The sequence below is a fragment of the Giraffa tippelskirchi genome, chromosome 11 (genome assembly GCF_054371585.1).
Source record: "Giraffa tippelskirchi isolate mGirTip1 chromosome 11, T2T-mGirTip1v1.2.pri, whole genome shotgun sequence".
Taxonomy (NCBI): Eukaryota; Metazoa; Chordata; class Mammalia; order Artiodactyla; family Giraffidae; genus Giraffa; species Giraffa tippelskirchi.
In genome coordinates, this window is record NC_137285.1 from 25,895,042 (window position 1) to 25,917,913 (window position 22,872).

The 22,872-nt window shown below is 49.6% G+C and overlaps 1 protein-coding gene across 5 annotated transcripts in view; it reads left to right on the forward strand.

The window, feature by feature from the left end:
• ADGRD1 (adhesion G protein-coupled receptor D1) overlaps positions 1-17,105 on the forward strand; it is a 174,818-nt gene extending 157,713 nt beyond the window's left edge. For all 5 annotated transcript variants that reach the window (XR_014069127.1, XM_081543089.1, XM_081543090.1 and 2 more), the window contains 5 exons: positions 6,531-6,622; positions 10,455-10,581; positions 11,838-11,879; positions 13,416-13,508; positions 14,878-17,105. Coding sequence is in view for 4 of the 5 variants with exons in the window: in XM_081543089.1 (XP_081399215.1) it covers positions 6,531-6,622; positions 10,455-10,581; positions 11,838-11,879; positions 13,416-13,508; positions 14,878-14,973 (450 nt within the window). In the remaining variant the exon portion in view is untranslated. The remainder of the gene's footprint in view (positions 1-6,530; positions 6,623-10,454; positions 10,582-11,837; positions 11,880-13,415; positions 13,509-14,877) is intronic.
• Positions 17,106-22,872: the final 5,767 nt, after the last annotated feature.

A 22,872-nucleotide genomic window follows, 5' to 3' on the forward strand; every position in this document is an offset into this window, starting at 1 on the left:
CCTTGAGAGAAAAATCATGCAGACCCTGGGCTGGGGGATACAGTGGAGGGGTCCAGAGACCCAGCCTCTCTGACCCTCAGGGCTCACACTGGCTGGGGTTGGGTGAATCTCATGTTCCTCGTCTCCTCTGAGGACCCTGGGTTGTGCGTGTTGAGTTGTTCCCCACTGTTCCCAGGGGTCCCCCGAAGACAGCAGTTTTCAGGGTCACAGATAGGGCCTGCCCCACATGAGTATGTCTGTGGGAAAGAAATGTCTGGACGGATGCAATGGGATAGAGTTCCCCCCAGAGGGATTCATGTCTGGGGGCTACCAGCTTGCATATCCCATGCATATAAAAAACCCCTGGCAATTTAAACCAAAACGCTTTGGCAAGGTGTGGGTTCATGTTGGGGCATGTGGTTTCTGTGTCTCCTGGTGAGGTTGGTCTTGGAGGGGCAGGAACCTGGGGGACAGAGATTGTCACTGTGATGCTGGGCTCGTGGTGAGAGCTGGGGAAGGGCAGATCCAAGTCCCTTCTGGGAACAGCTCACCCTTCACCCCACTGTCAGATACTGCCCCCCCAACTGTCCCTTCACAAACAATCCTACCTGAGTATGAAGGGACATGGATGTCATTCCATGGGTGACTTCAGTGAGCCTGAGTGTAGATGTACCCATGGGGCTGGCAGGCCTTACAGAAGCAGGGATACAACCTGAGCCCCCTAAAAGGCTTGTTCCATGCCAGCACCACTGGGGAGAGAGCCTCCAAGCCAGGGAAGAGAAAAGTCTGGAGCTTTAAAGTCTTCCTCTCACATAAAACAATGGACTGGTTCAAAACTGGGAAAGGAGTATGTCAAGGCTGTTTATTGTCACCCTGCTTATTTAACTTATATGCAGAGTACATTATGTGAAATGTCGGGCTGCATGAAGCACAAGCTGGAATCAATAACCTCAGATATACAGATGACACCACCCTTAACGGCAGAAAGCGAAGAACTAAAAAGCCTCTTGATGAAAGTGAAAGAAGAGAGTGAAAAAGCTGGCTTAAAATTCAACATTCAAAAAACAGGTCATGGCATCTGATCCCATCACTTCATGGCAAATAGATGGGGAAAAAGTGGAAACAGTGGCAGATATCATCTTCTTGGGCTCCAAAATCACTGTGGATGGTGACTGCAGCCATGAAATTAAAAGACGCTTGCTCCTTGGAAGAAAAGCTATGACAAACCTAGATAATGTATTAAAAAGCAAAGACATCACTTTGCTGACAAAGTTTTGTATAGTCAAAGCTATGATTTTTCCAGTGGTCATGCATGGATGTGAGAGTTGGACCATAAAGAAGATTGAGTGCCAAAGAATTGATGCTTTCAAACTGTGGTGTTGGAGAAGACTCTTGAGAGTCCCTTGGCTGCAAGGAGATCAAACCAGTCAATCCAAAAAGAAATCAACCCTGAATATTCATTAGAAGGACTGGTGCTGAAGCTGAAGCTCCAGTACTTTGGCTACCTGATGTGAAGAACTGATTCATTGGAAATGACCCTGATGCTGGGAAAGATTGAGGGCAGGAGAAGAAGGTGATAGAGGATGAGATGGTTGGATGGTCACTGACTTCAAGGGACATGAGTTTGAGGAAACTCCAGGAAAAGGACAGGGAAGCCTGGCAGGCTGCAGTCCCTGGGGTTGACAAGAGTTGGACACAACTGAGCAACTGAACAATAACTTCTCACCTAGGAAGAAGCCAGAGTGGTTGTGTGACTCTACAAATACAGGTGCATAGAGATACATAGATACAGATACAGTTGTCATTTAGTCACTAAGCCGTATCCGACTCTTTGTGACCCTGTGGACCCTAGCCCGCCAGGCTCCTCTGTCCATGGGATTTCCAGGCAAGAATGCTGGAGTGGGATGCCATTTCCTTCTCCAGGGGATCTTCCCAACCCAGGGACTGAACGCACATCTCCTGCACTGGCAGGCAGAATCTATACCACTGAGCCACCAGGGAAGCCCCATGGATACAGTTACCAATTCCTAAATACAGATAGAGAAATGGGTACAGTTACAGGCATGTAAATACAGAGTCATGAATGCCTATAGGGACATAGAAACAAGTACAAATACAAACTGCAGTGTTTACTATGTCTATACGTGTCTCTATACTCTCACTGGGAAATAGTGGCCACATCCCAGTGATTTTTCATGAATACCTGAGTAGCCCTGAATCAGGTCAAGAAACAGCATGGTCTGAATCTCAGAAGCCCTGCCACGTCGTTCCCTCCTCCCAGCAGAGGTCCCCGTGGTCTTGAGTGTATATCCTCCCCCTGCCCTTTTTTCTGCTGAAATGCAGCTTCTGAATTATCGGTCTGATGTTCTGTCATAAGTAGCTTGTTGGCTGTTCTAACGCAGAGACACTTAGTTGATGAGATACATGATATTCACATTACAGATGCCTCACTCCAGGGCCTTTCCCAGTTTGCAGCCAGGCACAAGCCAGGACGAGTGAAATGCAGTGGGGGACTGGACCCGCTTCTGCTTTGTATTTTCATGAAAATACAAAGATTTGTTTCACCCACAGCTGCCGTCTCCCACTTAACTGTGCGTTGATGCGGGATCACAGGTTCTCTGCACCTTCTCTCATGTTGCCGTGGCGGACGTGACTGTCTTACCAACTCAGAGGAAGCATGCACGCCAGATGAAATCAGACAGGCCCACGCTGAAAGAGAGAGGAAATAAATAACCCCCAGCAGAAGCTTTGGAGAGATGAGCATGATGATGAATTACAACAGCCAATCATGCGGCAGCTTAACCATTATTGAAATGCTTCCTTCCGGGTCTTAAATACATAGACCAGGAAATAACACAAGATCTGAAATTAGATCAGTCACTTGTAGTGTTTCTATGTCTGTGAAACAATTTGCTGTAATCTGATCATCCATTTAGCGACCACATCATGGAGTCTGTGAACCATAGCCTGAATCGTCTGGCTTCACACCTGAGAGGTCTGGGGCAGGGTCCCAGTTCAGCCTCCAAGCCAGCAGAGGGAGAGGGTGGTTGTGATGTGACCTCTGGGGCCACATCGGGTGTTCAGGCTCCTCCCCTGACGCTGCCCGGCGTCCATCTCCCTGGTTCTGGGCTTTTGGGCTTTTCCATCCTCTCCCCCAAATTATTGGGACACTTCATGGTTAAGCCTGTTTTCCTCCTGAGACCAAGGACATCACTGAGACATTCACAGGAAAAGGGATTTGTGTTAGTCCCCTTTTATAATTTAAGTGCTTTGATTTTTGATAACACACGTGGCTAAAAATTTGAAAGCAAAGCTTAATAATATATATGAATAGTCTCTGCCCTCGTCTCTCTCTCAGCTCTCTGGTTTCCACCCACCTCCCCAAACAGATGCCCCTGGTGCCAATTTCTTATCTATCCTAGGAGTTCTACGCAGATATAGATGAATATAAATATACATTCACCTTGTTCTGTGCGTTTTCTGCATGGAAAGTGCTGCCTTGGTCCATAATGCATCCAGGGAGCAGGCTGCCCATGGTAGCCCGCCAACCTGCTCCTTGTTGGAAACAATTCAAGTTGTTTCCGGTCTTTTCTTGTTACAAACAAGGCTTCAGCTTTGGCCAGTGTGTGAGGAACCCAGGATATAAATTCCTAAAGTGAGAGAGGTAGGACTTGCTGGATGGCAGTCGGAGGACCAAGCCAAGCATTCTTCCCCCAGAATGCAAGGAATTTACTGGAGGAAGTATAGGTGGGAGAAACCCAAGTGTATCAGAACTCTAGAAATTAACCAAAGGCATAGAAATTGAAAAGCGTTTAATCACGAAAATCATGCATCTTGGTGAGAGAAGCAGGGTCTGTGCTTTTGATTCGCCACTCCGGCTGATAGTCTCAACTCCATGACACAGCTTGTCACCTCCGGAGACGACTATGCAGTGTCCACCTGACCTCAGAAGAGGCTGTTTGCAGACTTCCCGGAACCTCAGTGTCTGGAATTAAAATTCACATTCTTTTCTGTTTCTTGATGGTTACTTTTGGCTGCGTTGGGTCTTTGTTGCTGCACGTGGGCTTCTCTCTAGTTGAGGTGTGCAGGCTCAGTTGCTCCGTTGCCTGTAATGTGGGATCTTAGTTCCCCAACCAGGGATCAAACTCATGCCTCCTGCCTTGGAAAGCAGATTCTTAACCACTGGCCCACCAGGGAAGTCCCTAAAATTCCCATTCTTAAAGCGACTACCAGTTAGTTCCCTCACTCTCTAGTCACTGTCCCAGTTGAATGGGCTGCCCCCACGTTTTTCACACCTGTGCTGGCTTACATCTCTCTTGTCTGCTGAGTGTGGCTTTCCTGTGGGTGTTGCCTGGTTAGCTGGTGTGGAGAGGGGAGGGCACTGGTGTTGCTGGATATTCCTGTTTGCCAGCTTCTTCCATCTTCCCTGACCTTGGGAGATGTCCACCTTTAACCTCACTTTACAGGTGAGAGAATGGGAGTGAAGGAGGGGGCCTGACTATCTGGAGCCAAGCTGCCAGGTGTGGAGGTGATCAGTGAAGACAGGGGTCCCACTGACAGCATCTGTTAGTTATTTGCTATAAAGGCTAATGGGCTTCTCAGGTGGTTCGGTGGTAAAGAATCCGCCTGCCAATGCAGGAGACACAGGAGATGTGGGTTTGATCCCTGGGTGGGGAAGATCCCCTGGAGGAGGAAATGACAACCCACTCCAGTATTCTTGCCTGGAGACTCCCATGGACAGAGGAGCCTGGCGGGCTACAGTCCATGGGGTTGCAAAGAGTCAGACACAAAAGTACGATAGACACAACACACATGCATAAAGGCTGATAAACCGTTATTCACTTACTGTGATGGTGTGAGCAAGGGGCTGAATGAGCAGAAGGGCCAGCTTCCCGGTCCTCCATCCTAAAGAACAGTGCGGGCAGGGATGCTCACTGATGGAGAGGCTGCTGCTGAGTCCTGGACCAGGGAGCCAGGGAGGAGGAGGTAGGAGGAGGGCTGGGAGTGGAGAAGGTGCGGGTCACTGAGGCAGAGTGGGGAGACATGTATGCAAGACTCCTGAGATAAGGGGTATCAGCAGAGGTGCTTTGGAAAGGCCCCAGGCTGGATCCCCTAAGAAGGCACTGAATGCAGGTATTCAGGCCAGGAATGCAGATATTTGTGTGGCATGGCCGGTCAGGGTGGGAGGGTCCTGAGTCCCTGCCTGCAACTTCCTTCAGACCTTGGGATGCTCTGCTGCGCCCCAGGTCTTGGATGGGGAGAGCCGCTTTCCCTATGAGGCTTGCCAGGGAAAGTCTTTGTTCTTGCCTGTGGTCTGGCCTGGAAGTTCACACATGGCCAGGAGCCGGATTCCTCAGTGATTCTGTAAATGACCTCTGAACTTTTCAAATACAAAGAAGTCCCTGGCCACAGCACAACCCTGGATTCCAGCTGTGGATCCTGTAGTGGAAAGAAATCTAGAGGGAGGAGTCACTTCTGCTGTCACCTGCCTGGTCAGACTCCTGTTCAGGACCCTGGAGAGCTGCCCATGGGAGAGGACAGGTTGTGCTGGAGACACTGCCACTGACCCTTGCAGCCTCCCCGCCCCCAGCCCTCAACCCCTAAGAGGAGGCTCCCAGACCCCCAGGCCCCAAAGGGACCTTGCCTAGCAAACAGGGAGCACTGGGCAGAAGATGAAGAATCCTCTACCATGGCCTCTGTGGATCCCACAGCTGGGAGCCTGGAGTGGGGGCAGGAGGTGAGAGTCAGGCTGTACTGGGGCCTTGGAGATGTGATTTCCTATCTTTCCAACACTCAGACTGCACTGTGGGTGTTAATACTTATTAAGTGGAAAAACTGAGGTTCAGAGGACTTCAATGTCACACCCAGGGAGTACATGGTGAAAGGAAATTGGAACCAGTTCTGTCTGATTCTGAAGTTCACAACCTCCTTGCCTCAGTGCTGAGTGGAGCAGTGCTTTCTTTCTTTCTTTTAATATTTATTTATTAATTTTTGGCTGCACTGGGTCTTCATTGCTGCACGCAGGCTTTCTCCAGTTGCAGCAAGCAGGTGGCTACTCTTTGTTGCAATGCGTGGTGGTCTCACTACAGTGGCCTCTTGTGGTGGAGCATGGGCTCCAGGGTGTGCAGGCTTTACTGGGCTCAGTAGTTGTGGCTCGCAGGCTGCAGAGCTTAGTCTCATTATTTGCGGTCCATGGGCTTCATTGCCCCACAGCATGTGGGATCCTCCTGGACCAGGGATCAAATTCGTGTTCCCTGCATTGCAAAGCGAATTCCCAACCACTGGATGAGAGGTGCTTTCTTTGATGTGCTTCTGGGGACGAGACCTGGGGTGCTGGGCTGTCTTTTCTCAGTAGCACAGATGTGTGCTCCCGGAAGCAGTCTTGCAGGGGATCTGTGTAGGTGGAAGTTCAAGGACACTGTTAGATTTCTCCCAGAGATGCCACCTGTTTGCTTGAGAAGCCCATCTGGGGAGCGGGTGCCGCCAGGTGGACTCAGACATCCTGCAGGTGCGCTCCAGCCCTTAGCTTGTCTCCTGTGCTCCTCGTGCAGGTCAATATTGGCATCCTCATCGCAGTGACCAGGGTCATTTCACAGATCAGCGCCGAGAACTACAAGATACATGGAGATCCCAGTGCCTTCAAGTAAGCTGGACCCGGGGCTGTCAGCCATGCTGCCCCCCCCACCCCACCCACTGCTGCTCTGGGGGTGGCAGGAGGGCGGGTCACACTCTTGGGCTGGCTCTGTGTCCACTTGACGTCACAGGGAGCACAGAGCTCACACCCTCATCTGTCTCAATCAGGAGCAGCCCCCTTTCCCAGCTCGCTGCCCTCATCTGTGAAAGAGGGGGTTTATTAGATGATCTTCCAGAGACAGCTTCACCCCTAGAGTTAGCGGAGCTTGTGATGGGGTACAGAGTAGGGTTCTCAAGCCTGACTGTCCTGCCGTGTCAGTCGTGGCTCAGCCCTTACCATCTGCTGAGACCTCGTGGGCTGTTCAACCCCATAGCACCCTGCTTTGCTGATCTTTGTGGTGGGGGTGATAGCAGCCATCTCAAAGGTTGTCCTGACCTGTGCTGGGGCTGATCTATCCACAGAAGGAGCAGGTGTCTCCACACTCACATTTGCTGCCTTCTGGGGTTTCCTAACCCCATTATTGGGGATCTGCTGCTTGCAAGTGTCAGAAGACCCAACACAAGCTGGCTCAAGCAAAGGGCACATCTGTCGACACAGGCAACCATGAGTCCAGGAGTGAATCTAGAATGGCTTAGTCCAGGACCCAGTCCACCTGCATTTCTCTGCCCCACATCATCTGTTGGCTTCATGCTGAGATGAACTGTGCCTCCTGGTGACAAAATGGCTGCCAAAGAAGGTTCAAGTCATGGGAAAGTGTGTCTCTTTCCCCCAAAATCAGACAGAGGTCCTGAGCCTGCAGGCAGACTCAGAATAGGCCACATGCCCATCCACGAATCAGTCATGGTGGATGGAAGTCAGCAGTTAACCCAGACCTGAGTCACATGGTCCATCCTGCCTCTGGGGTGCAGGCAGCACCTCTAAACCACAGGGCCAGGAAGTGGGAGAGATGGCTTCTTGCAGGGAATTTAGGGGCTGTTACACATATAGGGCAGGTGGTGCTAGTGGTAAAGAACTGGCCTGTCAATGCAGAAGTAAGAGATGTGAGTTTGATCCCTTGGTCAGGAAGATCCTCTGGAGAAGGAAATGGCAATTCACTCCAGTGTTCTTGCCTAAGAATCCCATGGACAGAGGAGCCTGGCAGGCTACAGTCCATGGGGTCACAAAGAGTTAGACATGACTGAAGTGACTTACAAACAGGGCACAGTTACTAGGCAGCTGGCATTCTGTAAGTTACTTTAGCTACACTACATCTCTTCTGATCTGAAAGGGAAAAGAGGAAATATATCTGCAGCAAATCAATAAGACAATTATTCTGTAATGAATTCCAAACCATGTAAATTAACCTGACAGGTGGCTCTGGCTTCTTGGGCTTTTTCAGACCCTGGAAACCTTGGAGATGCTCCTGGGTCAGGGTCACTTGCTTTTCTCTTCCATCAGCGAGAACAGGCAGTGCTGCTCTGTGAGGCGGCCTGTCACCTGGCCAAGGGGCCTGGCCAGGGAGGAGCCTGACCCTCCCTCACCCCAACCTCAGTCCCTAGGCCCTCCCTTCCACAGACGGGGCCCCAGTCTGTCTCCAGCACAGGCTCTTGCTGCCCCTCTTACCTGGCACCCAGGGGACCACTGGCCTGGCTGTGCCCAGAGCAGCCTGATTCTCAGCCCACACCTACTCCTCCTCTCTGCCCCCTGCCCTCTCTTCACCCACCGTGGCCCAGGAGGCAGCTGAGCCCATGACCCACCTGCTTTCCATGGGGACCTGGTCTCAGAGTGAAGGCTGACATGTGGGAGATGAGGCTGTGATCTGGAGGGTATTTCTGCATCTCTGAGGAACCATGGCTGGGACGATGCTGCTGTGCCTTCCCGTATCCTGTGTCCTGCATGTAACACGATGGCCCAGGACCGACCTCCTGGAGAGAGTCCAGTTTGTCTCTCTGGACAGACCCCTGACTCTGATGTCACCCAGCACTGACTCCTCCTGTTCACATGGTGCAGCTGGACCCTGGGTAGCTCTCTCACGCCCTTCTTGGTGTCATTAGAATGACCGTCCCCTCCCTGGGCTGGTGAAGCGGGAGCCCCGGAAGCTGGGCGGGAAGATGCAACACAGCCTCCTCGGGACACTTCCGCCCCCTCATCTTTTGGATTCAGTCTAGGCCTCTCTTTCCTGCCCATCAGCTCAATGCTCAGTGACTAATGGGATCAGATGCTTCCTCGGGAGCCCTAATGGGCTGCCTTCCACCTCCTTTCTCATCTCTATTTATTGATCATGATTTCAGACTCCCCAGAAAGCACCAGAGAACATTCAGTTTTCCCAGTGAGATCAGGGACTGGGGGTGGGGAGGGAGGTGTGAACCATGTGTAGCCTTGCGTGGTTAGAGGATACAGGAGGTGGAGCCCCACGCAGGCCCCGCCCCTGGGGAGCGGGTTGAGGCGGAGAATCAAGGAGTCACGGGCTTGCGTGCCTGCGTGCGTGGTGCCTGCGTGTGTATGGACAGCGTCCCCCACCTGCCCAGGCCTCCTGTGCTGCAGGGGCCTCGCTCCTTCCGCCTTTGACAAGGAGGCCTGGCAGCTTGGTTAACGAGTCCTCAGAGAGCCTCAACTAGAGGAGTTTCTCCCAAGATTTTATCATTTGTTGCTCTATTTTTTAAAGTAAAAATGAACCATCTCTTTAAAAGTAGCACATCTGATACCGATTTGTCGGCGGCTGCTCCTTTCAATTACAGATTTTCAGTATCTAAAGATTGGACCTAAATCATGCATGAAATTTTACTCCCCAGATTCAGGTGTTTTAACTGTATTAACATTATGAAAACTCGCGGCGGCATCTTGCCTGAGAGCTAACGTGCGGGAACAGCGCTTGGTTTCTCAGGGACTTGCCGCCAGGAGCGGTCAGTGCCAGGAGCTCGGCCTTCTGACCCGGAATTTCCTTGGGGCTGTTACGCCGCCCTCCGGAAGGGGCTGGATCCATGTGCCCCACGTCTGCAGGTTCATCCATTTGCTCGTCTTTCATCCGTTCAGTGACCACTTCCTGAGAGCCTGCAGGTCCTGGCGCCTTACTGCGCTTTGGGGCTGCAGAGGTGCAGACGAAGTCCAGCCTCCAGACAACTCACCGTCCAGTGAGGGGGACCGTGTAAGCCACTGTGCTGAAGGCCGAGGGGTGTGCCGGTTGCTGACCTGGACAGCACGGGTCCCATCAGCCTCCAGACTTTTCTCTAAAGCTCACATGCAGAGCCTCCCTCCACCCCTATCCCCGTGGAAAGCTGAGCTGTTTCAGGAGTCAGATATACTGGGCTTCAGTTAGCATGTGATTTGCAGGGCGTATCAGAGACAGCCAGGACCCGGACAACGTCATGGGCCTTGCCTCCACACCAGCTCTGTTCTGGGCTCTCCAGACACTGGGGGACCGAGATCCTTCTTCTCGAGGAACTCACATTCCGAGGGGGAGCCTCAGGGCTGATGCTGCAGGTGCCCCAGCGCTGCATGTGTCTCCCATCCTACCCAGCCCCACAGCTCTGCTTCCCTCTAGAATCAGCATTTCTGTCAGCATCACCACCCGCTGGGTCAGAGCAGTCATCCTAAGTTTGCCCAGTGGACGTGCTGGCTCCCAGATGCCCAGAGCGGGCTGCAGTCCAACTGGAGCAGAGCTGTCAGCTTGGCCCAGGGCTGGCCTGGCGGCAACCTTGTCTTATACATCTGGGGTGGTCAGCTCCTCACCCAGGGTCCCCTGAAGGGAGGAGCCAGGTCTCACTCCCAGCAGCGGCTCTGTCTGTTCCCATCTGGAAGCCTTGCATCTGGACCCTCCCTGCCTGCCCGTCACCCAGAGTGCCCATCCCTATTTCTCTGGCAGGTTGACCGCAAAAGCTGTGGCCGTGCTGCTGCCCATCCTGGGAACCTCGTGGGTCTTTGGCGTGCTTGCTGTCAACAACCAGGCCATGGTCTTCCAGTACACATTTGCCATACTCAACTCCTTACAGGTGAGGGCCCAATGGGACTGTCAGCCGGGGAGCTGTCAGCTTTGTGAATAGATGAGTGGGTGGGTGCAGGTTGCCATGGCAGCAGGAAGGAGACACTCTGATCTGTTCCCTTCACACACATTCACCTTGTGAGCCTATAGGGTGGGAGCATCCCCGAGGACAGAGGCATGGATGGGGCACACACCAGGGTCTCTGAGCAAACAGGGCCTGGAGGACCCCATTTACAACAGAGTTGCCTCGTCTTTCAGGGCAGTACCTGTGGGAGATACATCTAGCCTGAATGGAAGATGGTCAGCATGTGTGTGCCTCCCAAAAGGGAGCTGGGCATGGAGGGGTGGTGAAGAGGGAGGTACCTCAGGTTCTGAGTTCTCATCTGCCCTCTACATGGAAGGACAGAAAAGGTAACAGCCTGGAAACCAGAGATCTGAGATGCCCACAGTCCAAGTCCCCAGACCCACAAGCCCCTGGTGGAAGGATGGAGGCAGATGCTCATTGCCATCCATAGCCTACACAGCCGAGCTGCAGGCTGAATCCCGGCAAACATAACTGCGGCCCAGCCCAGCCTTCACCATGATGTCCTTGCTGCCTCTGGGTCTTCACGACCAGCAGCTGTGTTGCACTTTTAATCTGTAATAAGCCCCTATACACAGCTTCCTTCTTGTTGTCATGGTGATGGAGATAGGTTGTGGTGGCAGCAGTCCTTATACACCACAGGTCCTGGGTTCCTCGTTTATCCTCTGTGTCCCGGTCTCCTCTTGCATAAAATGGAAACGGTAATAGGACCCACTTCATGGGGCTGCTTTTAGCACTCAGTGAGATGAAGTGTTTGCCTAGTGCTGACACAGAGGAGCAGTCTCTAGATGTTTGGGGACATCCTCGTCTTGCATCTGTTTTCGTTGTCATCATCCTCCTCGGTCTGCCGGTGAGGACACAAGGGCTGTTTAGCTGGTAGGTTCGTGCCCTCCCACTTGTCCTTCCCATCAAGTTTGCTCCTTTTCCAGGTTAAGCCAATCTGGGCATGTAGCTGCCTCTGTATCTTGGTCATGGTGTCTGCCTGCATCTAGGTTAGATTATAGGGCACCCTTGCATCCTCATGGCTTCATGGTGAAGCATCACAGCTTGCTCCCATCCTCTCCAACACCATGCCAATGCCACTTTCAGAGTCCATGGGTGACACTGGAAGGAACCCTCAGAAAGTGTTTGTAATAAAAATGCAAGCAGCTCTAATTCTATGTTTTCTTCCCTTTCCTTCCCAGGGATTTTTCATCTTCCTCTTTCACTGTCTCCTGAATTCAGAGGTATGTTTGCTCCACTTCCTGCCAACATGAAGCTGGTTTTTCATTTCTGAAAGGGCACAGAGAGCAGGAAAGGTGTGGCCTCATCTGGCTGGTTTCTGGGACTGTAACCCTGAATGAGCCTTGGTATCTGTAACAGGTTGTGTGCAGGGGGCTGCTTTCCATCAGTCCTTCCTCCCTCATCCCAGTTGCTAAGCAACATATACATATCCTCCCTCTCTGATGGCATGCAGGGACTGCTGGCTGCATGGAGGACCGGGGGAGATAGAGACAGTGTGGAGTAACTGAGTTGGAGATTCAGGACCTTGCTTGGCATCTGATATATTAGGGAGAGTGAGATGCAGATAGGCCCCCTGCAAACCCTCCCCCAAGGCATACATGAAACTGGCCTGGGGTGTAAGGAAGACCTTGACTACAGCGATTGGAGAGGGGGCTTTTGTGATGTGGCTTCCAAGGGCACTGGGGCACCTGGAGTGGGCTCATTCCTCTTGGTGCAGTCTGGGCCATTGCACCTGCTGTGTACTTGGCCACGGGGATGGTGCAGGCTGCTCTGGATACCATCTCTCAGGACCAGTAATCCATAGGAAAAGTTTTACCCTTACATTATGGGTTTGGTACCATGTTCCTCAGCCTTTGAGCCAGGTGGCACTAATGGTAAAGAGCCCACCTGCCACTGCAGGAGACATGAGACTTGGGTTCGATCCCAGGGTTGGGAAGATCCCCTGGAGGAGGGTATGGCAGCCCAGTCCAGCATTCTTGCCTGGAGAATCCCCTGGACAGAGGAACCTGGTGGGCTACAGTCCATGGGGTCGCAAAGAGTTGGTCATGATTGAAGTGACTCACCACACACACGTACACACACACACAACAGACTGGGGTTATGGGGAAATGCCTCTGGAATGATTATTGAGAACAGGGTGGGAACACCCACATCTGTGCTCTTTCAGGAGATTCTGTCCATTTGCATAGGAGAGGTCAGGAGATGCGGGGGTGGGGCATGCAGGGTGAGTTGCCCAGGACGATGGCAGCCAGTGGAGGAGGGAGGTGACATGACTGCAAAGACCAAGGAGCAGCCCTAGCAGAGGCTGAGACTGATCCATGTGGCAGAGGGGGCAGGAAGGGGGGCAGCCTCAGAACCACACACAGCCCGCCCCACGCATGCATTTGTTCATTTACTGCTCTGGGTGATGTCTGTGCCAGTCACACGCCCTGCCCCCATGCTGTTCATTGTTGAGCATGTCCTGTCTCTTCACCCAGAGCTGTGAGGTCAGCAAAGACCAGGAGATCCAGCTTTCTCCCCATGCAGGGCTGGGTATGGTGGGGGTTGAGGGGGGCACAAACTAATCAGTGACACACAGCGCAGCTCTGGAACCACTAACTATTTGGACCTGATACCTCCGAATCCTGTCTTGCCCCGCGTGTGGTGTTCTGGGCCTGGCATCAGCACAAATTCCTCAGGACCTTTTAGAATGACCTCTTATTGTTGCTTTTTCCACTTCTGAAATTGCTTCCACTGAGCCTTCTATTCTGCCTTTGAAGGTGAGAGCCGCTTTCAAGCATAAAACCAAGGTCTGGTCCCTCACGAGCAGCTCCAGCCGCCAGGCCAACGTGAAGCCCTTCAGCTCGGACATTGTGAGTGCATGTGGTGTCTTGTCTGCACCCCTCCTGCTCCGGCCCATCCTTCTCCGAGTGCCTTCCATCCTCAGCCCGCCTTGACCCAGGGCTCTTGTTCCTTGTCCTCATTGCCTGGAAAGCCAGTCCACACCGGCCAGGGACTTGCTCCAGCTTCACTGAGCTGCACACAGCTCTCGCCTTGCCGAGCATCAAGGTGTCCTGAGCCTGCATCTTTCAGGTCCTGAGCCCCAGCCCCTCCGCTCCCTCCTTCCCTGAACTCCGTTGTCCGCACCATCTGTGTCGGGCAAATGGCTGCCCAGGTCAAGGTGATGGAGGCTCGGCTCAGGGGCTGGTGCTTGTTGGTTGACCCTTTCACACCTGACATAGGCCTGCAGGTGGCATGAGCTGATGTCACACCCACAACAAGGTCCCATCCTCATGAAATCACCTGAACCTCTCTCCTGCACTTTCCAGGACCAGTACTTCTTATGTTGACTTAGAGGGATGGAAGGGTCAGTTGACCAAGAAGCAGACACTGGACACAGTGGTGTCCCACAGAGGCACAGAAGTCCCCTGGCACAGCCCAGGCTTTACATCAGGGCTCCTGCCCCTACAGATGCCTGAGAAATTGAGTATGAGTGATCAGGGGTCTGAACAAGCCATGCACTTTCCACTGCTGGGCTTGGATGTGTGGTTCCTTGTCCTCTGCCCTGGAGACCCCTGGGCAGGGCCCCCAGGCAGCCTGGAGCAAGCAGTGTCCTGCATTCTCACTGCAGTGCAGCTTCCTACCTGTCAGGTCCTTGCTCAGGGATCCCATCTCAGGAAATCTTTCCTGGACAGCAATGAACAAAGGTGCTCCCTCCTTATTCCAGCATCGTATGCCTGCCTGCCACTCCCAGGAGTTGTTCGGTTTATTCATTTGTTTGATGGCCATTGTCTGCCTCCCCCATCAGAATGTAAGCTCCATGAGAGCAAAAGTCTGGTCAGCTTGGCTCACTGGAGCGACCTCAGAGCCTACTTCAGTCCCTGGTACACGGCCTGCTCCATAAATCTAAGCAGAGGGAATGACCGAATAAGCAGATGGATGAATAGATTTGCGAATGAATGAATGCATGTGCGAATGAATGAAGGAAGGAAGGACAGATTGATGAGTGAATGACTGCAGGGTTGAATGCACCCCAGAAGCTGGGAGCTATGAGGCAGGCAGATGCTTGCTGAGAAGGTGGAGAAAAGTGCTCATTTATCTGGGGAGCAGTGCCCCTTCCTCCCACTAGGGAGGATTCTCAGGCAGCTTTCTGGCCCACGGCTTTGCTCTCCGCACTCCCGGGGCGCTGTGGATTTCTTGTCTGGGAGCAGTCTTCACTCCTTGCACCTTTGTGGTTTGCAGATGAACGGGACCCGGCCTGCTACAGGCTCCACCAGGCTCAGCCCCTGGGACAAGAGCAGCCACTCCGGACACCGCGTGGACCTGTCTGCCGTGTGAGCAGAGAAGCTGAAGACCCTGCCGGCCTGCTGCTCAGAACCCCTCCACCTGCTGCAAACAGAATGCAAGCAACGCTCTGCCTTTGCCACTGGGACCCTCTCCTTGTTACCGTCTGGACCCGGGGGTCACAGCCCCGAGAGAGCTGTCCTCACCTGTGATCTGCCCATGTGACAGAGCCCACCACTCTGTCTGCAGCCTGATACACAGAGGAGGGTGGTGGGACCCTGGGGCACACACTTCCCCTTAATCCCTGCCAGTGCACACAGAGCACAGGACCCTCCACACTGGGCGCCCAGGGGCCATAGCGCCGGGTGAGTTTAACCTCTACCTTGTGATGGGGACTTTGCACCAAAGTGCTGGTGTCTGCAGGGGAGGGTTGGGCGGAGGCAGCTGCCCATGAGTATGTTTTCCACCTGCCGACTCCACCCAACAACAGGGTCCCCAGTGCCAGGCACCTGCCGAAGAGTGACTCTTTCTGCAGGGTGGTGCCAGCCTGGGCCAGCCGCACGTCTGCTCGCATGGCTGCGCTGGGCCTCCGCAGATGCCCAGGGCTGTGGGGTGGAGACTCTGGCCACCCGGCCCCTGTCTGTGCGCGGGGATCTCACCAAGGCAAAGAGCTCCACAGAGGGTGGGGTCTTCTGCTCCGAAAGCATCTCAGCCCCTTCCTCATGAGTGTTGGCTCTTCAGATTCAAAGTCAGCCTTAAAATCCACCGCCCTCCTCCTTTCCTGGCACCTGAGCCTTCTCTGTTCACGGTGGGCCAGAAGAGCCACCGTTTTCCAAGGCATAACGTCCCTAGGATTTCTTCCTCATCACTTGCAAATGCTTTTCTGGTTTTCCAAAGAGTGGATCACAGTGGAGAGGAGCACCGTACGGTACATGACTGCACATTGCTGCAAAGATGCCTTGACAGAGCCATGTGGCAGGCTGCTCTTAAGTGCAGGGGAGAATCAAGAACCCCTGTCCTGACCAGCCTAGGGAGATGGGGGGTGGCATTAGCTGTGCCTTCTGAGTTGATGTTTATTTATAGACCTAGACCTGGACTCTGCCCCCTAGGAAACAGAATGATCCTTACGACCCCATGTTTGGGTGAGATCCCATGGAACGCTAGGGTTTGTGATCCTAGGTGTGAACTGAAACGCCATGGAATTGTTGGGAAACAGACTAGAAAGTTGCCCTGTGATGACAGCACCAAGAGTGCTTGTGAAATGTGTGGGTAAGAAATTCCAACCTGTTTTTGATACTGGAAAATCTTCCTTGAAAACTGTGACGGCGATAGCATTAAAGCCCCTGCCCCCCACGACCATCCCGCCCGGTCCCCCCACCTCTGCTTTGTTTCCTGGTGAGTTTCTGTGTGGTTTCGTAGACCTTTTCCCATCTTCCTCTGCACCTTCATAAAGGAACTCCTGCCCTGATGACGATGAGTGTAAACAGTCATCCTCAAGCACCTCCTGCTTTGTTGAGGGTGGCACACAGAGTGGCATGTTGATGGAGGGGTTAACCTCTGTCCTTCCACAGGGAGGAGGGTCCCCGGATGTACCCGCCTCAGCACCTGTGACAGTGCCCTGTGTGGTCCCATGGATGTGCCTGGGGGCGGGGGTGAGCCTGGCTGATGCAGGCAAAGACCCCAGTGTTTGGTGAAAAGTATGGCTGGCCCCTGCTCCAAGTGTCTTGTGATTCCAGAAGCCAGGTCACCTGTAACTTGGCGTTAGATCCTTGTGCCCAAGAGCACCTAGAGTGAGAACACTGTATTCCTAAGATTTACACTTGGATTTTTTTTTTTTCTTATTTAGTTTCTGGTGAAGCAAATCAAGTAAGGAACTGTCTTTATTTTACATGGAATTCTTTTTGGTTTTTTTTGAACTCTGCATATTCACCCTACATAGCTAATATATCAGGAGACATAATGAACAACTTTTTATTTCTAAAGAATGAGAGTAGTGCACTTTATTTATAGGCTATATATTTTGGCTTCTGCGGTACTCTATTATATACACATAATTTGGCCAGAGATAAGCAATTGGAAAGAATTGTGTGTTTAGTTTATAGCGCAGGAAAGGTGATGAATGCCACTATGTAGTGAATATATGTTGTGACTTTTATGAAATAAACTCTTAATGTCCTTTAAGTAAAGTGTGGTCCTTAGCATCTTTTGCTGGTGGAAGGCAAGCAAGACTGTGTGCCTCTTGACAAAAATCTATCAGGAAACACACGGGGGTAGAATCCTATCCTGGGATTCACTCGACAGACGTCTATTCAGTGCTTTCTATGTCCTCAGCACATTCTGGCTCTGGGGACTCTGCCATGGACGATGCCCCACCCTACCCAGGAGCCTCTCTGGGTAGGGAAGAATGACAGACAGTGGAATTTTTGCAGCCCTGTCTTCTTCAGGTTAATGTATTGCGCAGAATATTGGTGCTTCTTTTTTTTTTTTTTAACTTACCAACATATTTTACTTTAGCTAATATATCAGAAATATTTCAACACGATATTAAAGAATTATTGAGCTATTTTATATTCTTTTTATATACCAAGTCTTTAAATATGGTTTATTTTTTATTGAAATTTTTGTACAGTTTTTAAAGTTAATACTCCATTTACAGTTATTACAAAATATTGGCTATATTCCCCGTATTGTACAATACAGCTTTGTAGTTTATCTTACACCCAATAGTTTGTACCTCCCACTCCCCCACCCTTATACTGCCCCACCTCCACTGGTGACCGCTAGTTTGTTCTCTGTATCTGTGAGTCCACTTCCTTTTTGTTATAGTCGCTAGTTTGTTGTGAACTCCGTTGTGAACTCCTAGTGGCTCAGACAGTAAAGAATCTGCCTGCAAAGCAGGAGACCTGGGTTTGATCCCTGGGTTGGGAAGATCCCCTGGAGAAAGGGCATGGCAACCCACTCCAGTATTCTTGCCTGGAAAATCCCATGAACAGAGGAGCCTGGCGGGCTACAGTCCATGGGAATCGCATGGAGTCGGACACGACTGAGCATGCACGTATGGCGTAGTTTGTTGTATTTTTGTAGATTACACACACACACACACACACACACACACACACACACATATACACTGGTGCTTCTTCATGGGAGGTTCAGAGATCCTCCCAGCTATAGTTATTCATTTGCTTTGCCGTGTTGCTCTTGGTTCCTTTTACACAGCAGATGCGATCTACTCCATCCTACATCCTGTCTGTTGGGCAGACACCTGCTTTTCAACTTGATGTGCTGATGTACTGTAGGGATTTCCCTGGTGGTCCAGTGGTTAAGAATTCACCTTGCAATGCAGGAGACGTGGGTTTGATCCCTGGTTGGGGAACTAAGATCTCACATGCTGTGGAACAGCCAAGCCCTCGTGATGCAGCTACTGAGCCTGTGTGCCTGTAGCCTGTGTGCCACAGCTAGGGAGTCCATGTGCCACAACGGAAGATCCCGTGTGCTGCAAGCTAAGACCAAACACAGCCAAATAAATAAAAAAATAACAAAAATTAAGTTGATGTACTCTCTTAAACTGTTTTCCATATTACTAGGTATTGTTCATAATTATAATGTATATACATAAACATTAAATTACATATTGTATTTTACCAAAACTTTGCACTATTTTACAATGCAATGATTGCTATGCTTCTGTAGCCCTCCAGACTCCTCTGCCATGGAGTTCTCCAGGCAAAAATACTGGAGTGGGTAGCCATTCCCTTCTCCAGGGGAATCTTCCCAACCCAGGGATCGAACCCAGGTCTCCTGCATTGCAGATGGATTCTTTACCAGCTGAGCCACCAAGGAAGCCTTCTATATCATATACAATATATATATAATAAGAATTTAGTTATATTCATATTATATATGCATTTTAACGTATTTTATATCTATTTTACATAGATTGATGGGTATTGATGTCTTTGATGTCTTTCTGCTTATGACTTTTTTTTCTTATATTGATTACCATCCAGGTTAAAATTTCAAAATCGGGTTTTTGCATCAAAAAGAGTAAATAATTCCATCACTCTTGAAACATTTTGCCAAAATATTGAGAGTCATTTCTCACTGTCAATGATAACTTATTAATATTTTACCAGCAAAGAGCATTATCAATGTTTTTATCACCAACTTAGTATGTGTGAAATGTCATGATTTGCAGTTCTCTGCTCATGCCTGGGGCTGAGGTATCTTGCACATGTGGGCTTGCTTTTCCTCTGTCTCATAGAAGCGAGGGATGACCACACTGACTCCACAGGGGAAACGTTTCCCTTCTTTGTGGTACTTCCTCGCTGTGCTCTGCGAGCGTCTCAGTCAGGTGCTCCGACGGCTGAGGTGAAGCGGGCTTGCTGAGGGTCGGAGTCAGATGATGCCCCCACACCGGCTGTACTGCGCGAGCATGGGCGGGAGCCTCCTGCTCGCTGTTTAGGTCCATCTTGGAGACCGGCCAGCGCTCGGGGCGCCATTCTGGCTCTCTCTTGGGGTGTTGGAGGAGGCGGGTGCAGGCCGGGTAGGGTGCCGTGGCTGCCTCTCCTGCCGCAGATGTTCCTCCTCCGTCAGCCGCAAGGCCTGAGTGTAGTGGGTGGGGCAGGGCGCCCCCAGAAAGGATGCCTCAAGGTGGAGCCCCATGGCTGTCCTGGAGGGGTTCTGATGCCCTCCGGGTTCCTGCGTCCCTTCCGCCAGAGCCCACAGACCTGCCTTTCACAGCAGTGTTCTCAGGCCGTCTTTCCTGCAGAGATTCCTCAGAACTTGGAGTCCAGACACAGAGGATTGTTTTTCTGGGCTGCAATTGGCCTTTAAACACTTTTTTCACCATGTTTGGGGAGTTTGGGTGTGAGTGCTGGGCTCTATGGCATGGGGGTGGGGGGTGGGGCATTGGGTAGAGGTGGTGCTTTGTTCTCATTATTGGCTAGTTTCCTGCTTCCTTTTTTTCTAACTTTATTATTATTTTTAATTGAGGTACAGTTGACATACAACATTATAATATTGTTAGGTGTACAACATAATGACTTGATATTTGTATACACTGCAAGATCACCACCACAAGTCTGATTAATATCTATCATCATATGTAGCTGCAGAATTTCTTTTCTTGTGATGAGAACTTTTAAGATCTATTCTCAAAAACTTTCAAATATGCAAATAGAACATTATTAACTACAGTTACCATGTTGTATGTTATGTCCCCAGGACTTCCTTATTTTATAACTGGAACTTTGTACCTTTTTAATCCCCTTCATCCATTTCACCTACCCCCCAACACCTACCCTACTGCCCCCATCCCTGTCTCTGGCACTTTCAACATGCTCCCTGTTTCAATGAGTGTGGCTTTTTTAGATTCATCCGGTAAGTGAGATCATACAATTCTTACCTTTCTCTGCCTGACTTATTTCACATGGAAAAATGCCCTCTGGGGACATTCATGTTGTCTCAAACTGCAGGATTTCCTTCTTTAGGCAGCTGAGTAATATTCATTGTGTGTAATATTTATTCACATGTATCTATCTATCTATATGCCACATTTATTTATCCATTCATTCCTTGACATTGATTCTGTATCCTGCAACTTTATTGAATTCATTTGTTAGTTTCAACAGTTCTTGGTGGAATATTTAGGGTTTTCTACAAATCTTAATTTCATTTTTTACTTTATGATTTGGATGATTTTTATTTCTTTTTCTTGCCTTAATTTTCTGGCTAGGATTTCCAGTGTTATTCAACTCCTGTGTTGAATAAGAGTGGTAGGGGTGGGCATCCTTGTCTTATTTCTCATCTTAGAGGAAAAGCTTTCAACCTTTCATTATTGAGTATGTTATTTGTGGGCTTGTCAAGTATGGCCTTTATTACGTTGAGTTGTTAACCATGAATAAATATTGTATTTTGCCAAGGAGTTTTCTCTGTCTATTGAGATGGTAATATGATTTTATCTTGTATTCTATTAGTATGGTTTATCCCATTATTAATTGAATATGTTGAACCATCCTTGCATCCCAGGGATAAATCATGGTGTATTATTATTATTATTTAAGATTTTGTTGAATTCAGTTTGCTAGTATTTTGTTGAAAATTTTTCCACCTGTATTTATCAGAGATATCGGCCTGTGGTTTTCTTTTCTTGTAGTGTCCTTGTCTGGCTTTGATATCTCGGTAATACTGACCTTGTACAATGAGTTTGAAAGTGTTCCCTCCTTTTCAGTTTGTTAGAAGAGTTTGAAAAGGATGGTGTTAGTTTTTCTTTATATTGATAGAATTCACCACTGAACCATCTGGTCTTGGGCTTTTCCTTTTTGGAAGGTTTTTGATGATTGATTCAACCTCATTACTTAATATTAGTTGGATTTTTTGTACTTTCATGATTCAGGGTTGGTAGGTTGTATCTTTCTAGGAATTTATTCATTCTTCTAGGTTTTCCAATTTGTTGGCATATAATTATTCATAGTACACTCTTACAATTCTAGTATTTCTGTGGTATTAGTTGTAATGTGCCCTCTTTAATTTCCAGTTTTGTTTGAGTCCTTTATCTTTTTTTTTTTTTGTGATACCGTCTCTCAGCTCTAAGTGTTCTGAGGCTTTCTCAGGCCTGTTCTATGGACACACCTACTCCATACATCTTATTCCCTCTTGTGATAGAATTCTTAAGCTCACACACCTTCTCTCCATCCTGCAAAGCTCTGGGCTGAGTATTGAGCTTCCTTTTGCTGTCCCAAGGGTGGTGCTAATTGCTCAGATTTGTGAGGTTTTTCCCAGGCTCACTTAGTCAGGCCAAATTTCTGCATATGCTCACAGCTATCTTTCAAAAGCCTACTCTTGGGGCAATTGTTAGTGTGCACAGGGACCTGCCACATGGTGGTTGTGTGTGTGTGTTTGTGTGTGTGTGAGAGACTCATGGAGCCCTGAGGGTTCCTGTGGGCCAGCTTGGGGATTAAGGTCCAGCCTCCTGAGGGAGTCTATAATGTGTTGGGGTCTATGTCTTTTTCATGCAAGAGCCCTGTCTGCTGTTCTCCCAGCCTGCTCCCTGCCGCCTAGTAAGGCAGCACATCCCAGCATTTTGCATGGGATGAAAGAGACGTGAGTCTTTGGCAGCGTGAACAGTTGGGGAAGCCAAGTGCTCACTCATACTCTCTTGTTTTACCCTGTGGCAGAAATCAGAGTCCAGGAAGATCTCTCTTGGCTCTAAGTTGGTGCAGGGAATGAGTAATGTGGGTAAAGTGAAACTGCTCTTCTACATTTTCAGAGCGTCCAATTTCAGATTGTTTTGCTCTGACAGTACCTTGAACTTCTCCACTGGACTTCTGGATTTCCAAAAGGCTTTCTCATCTGTCAGTGGTTTTCTAAACTGATGATCTTTGGAGGGAAGACGGTAGAAAACTCTTTGTCTGCCATGGTGATGTCACTCCAGAACAAATGCTTTATTTTGATAAAGTGAAATGTATTAATTTTATCTTTTGTCAATTATACTTTTGGTATTATGTCTAATAAATGTTTAACAAATCTTGGTTTGAAAAGATTTCCTCCTATATTTTCTTCTAGGCATGCTATAGATTTTTTTATTTTATTGAAGTATATTTGATTTACAGTATTGTATTGATTTCTTCTATACAGCAAAGTGACTCAGTTATACATATACATAAACATATTCTTTTCCATTATGATTTGTCACAGGGTATTAAATATAGTCTATTCATTTTAATCATTTTTCTTTTTTATGGCTGAGTAATATTCCATTGTATATATGTACCACATATTCTTTAGCCATTCATCTGTCAATGGACATCTAGGTTGTTTCCATGTGTTGGCTATTGTGAATAGTGCTGCTATGAACACAGGGGTGAATGTGTCTTTTCAGATTACAGTGTTATCTGGATATTTACCCAGAAGTAAGATTGGTGGATCATATGGTAGCTCTACTTTTTGTTT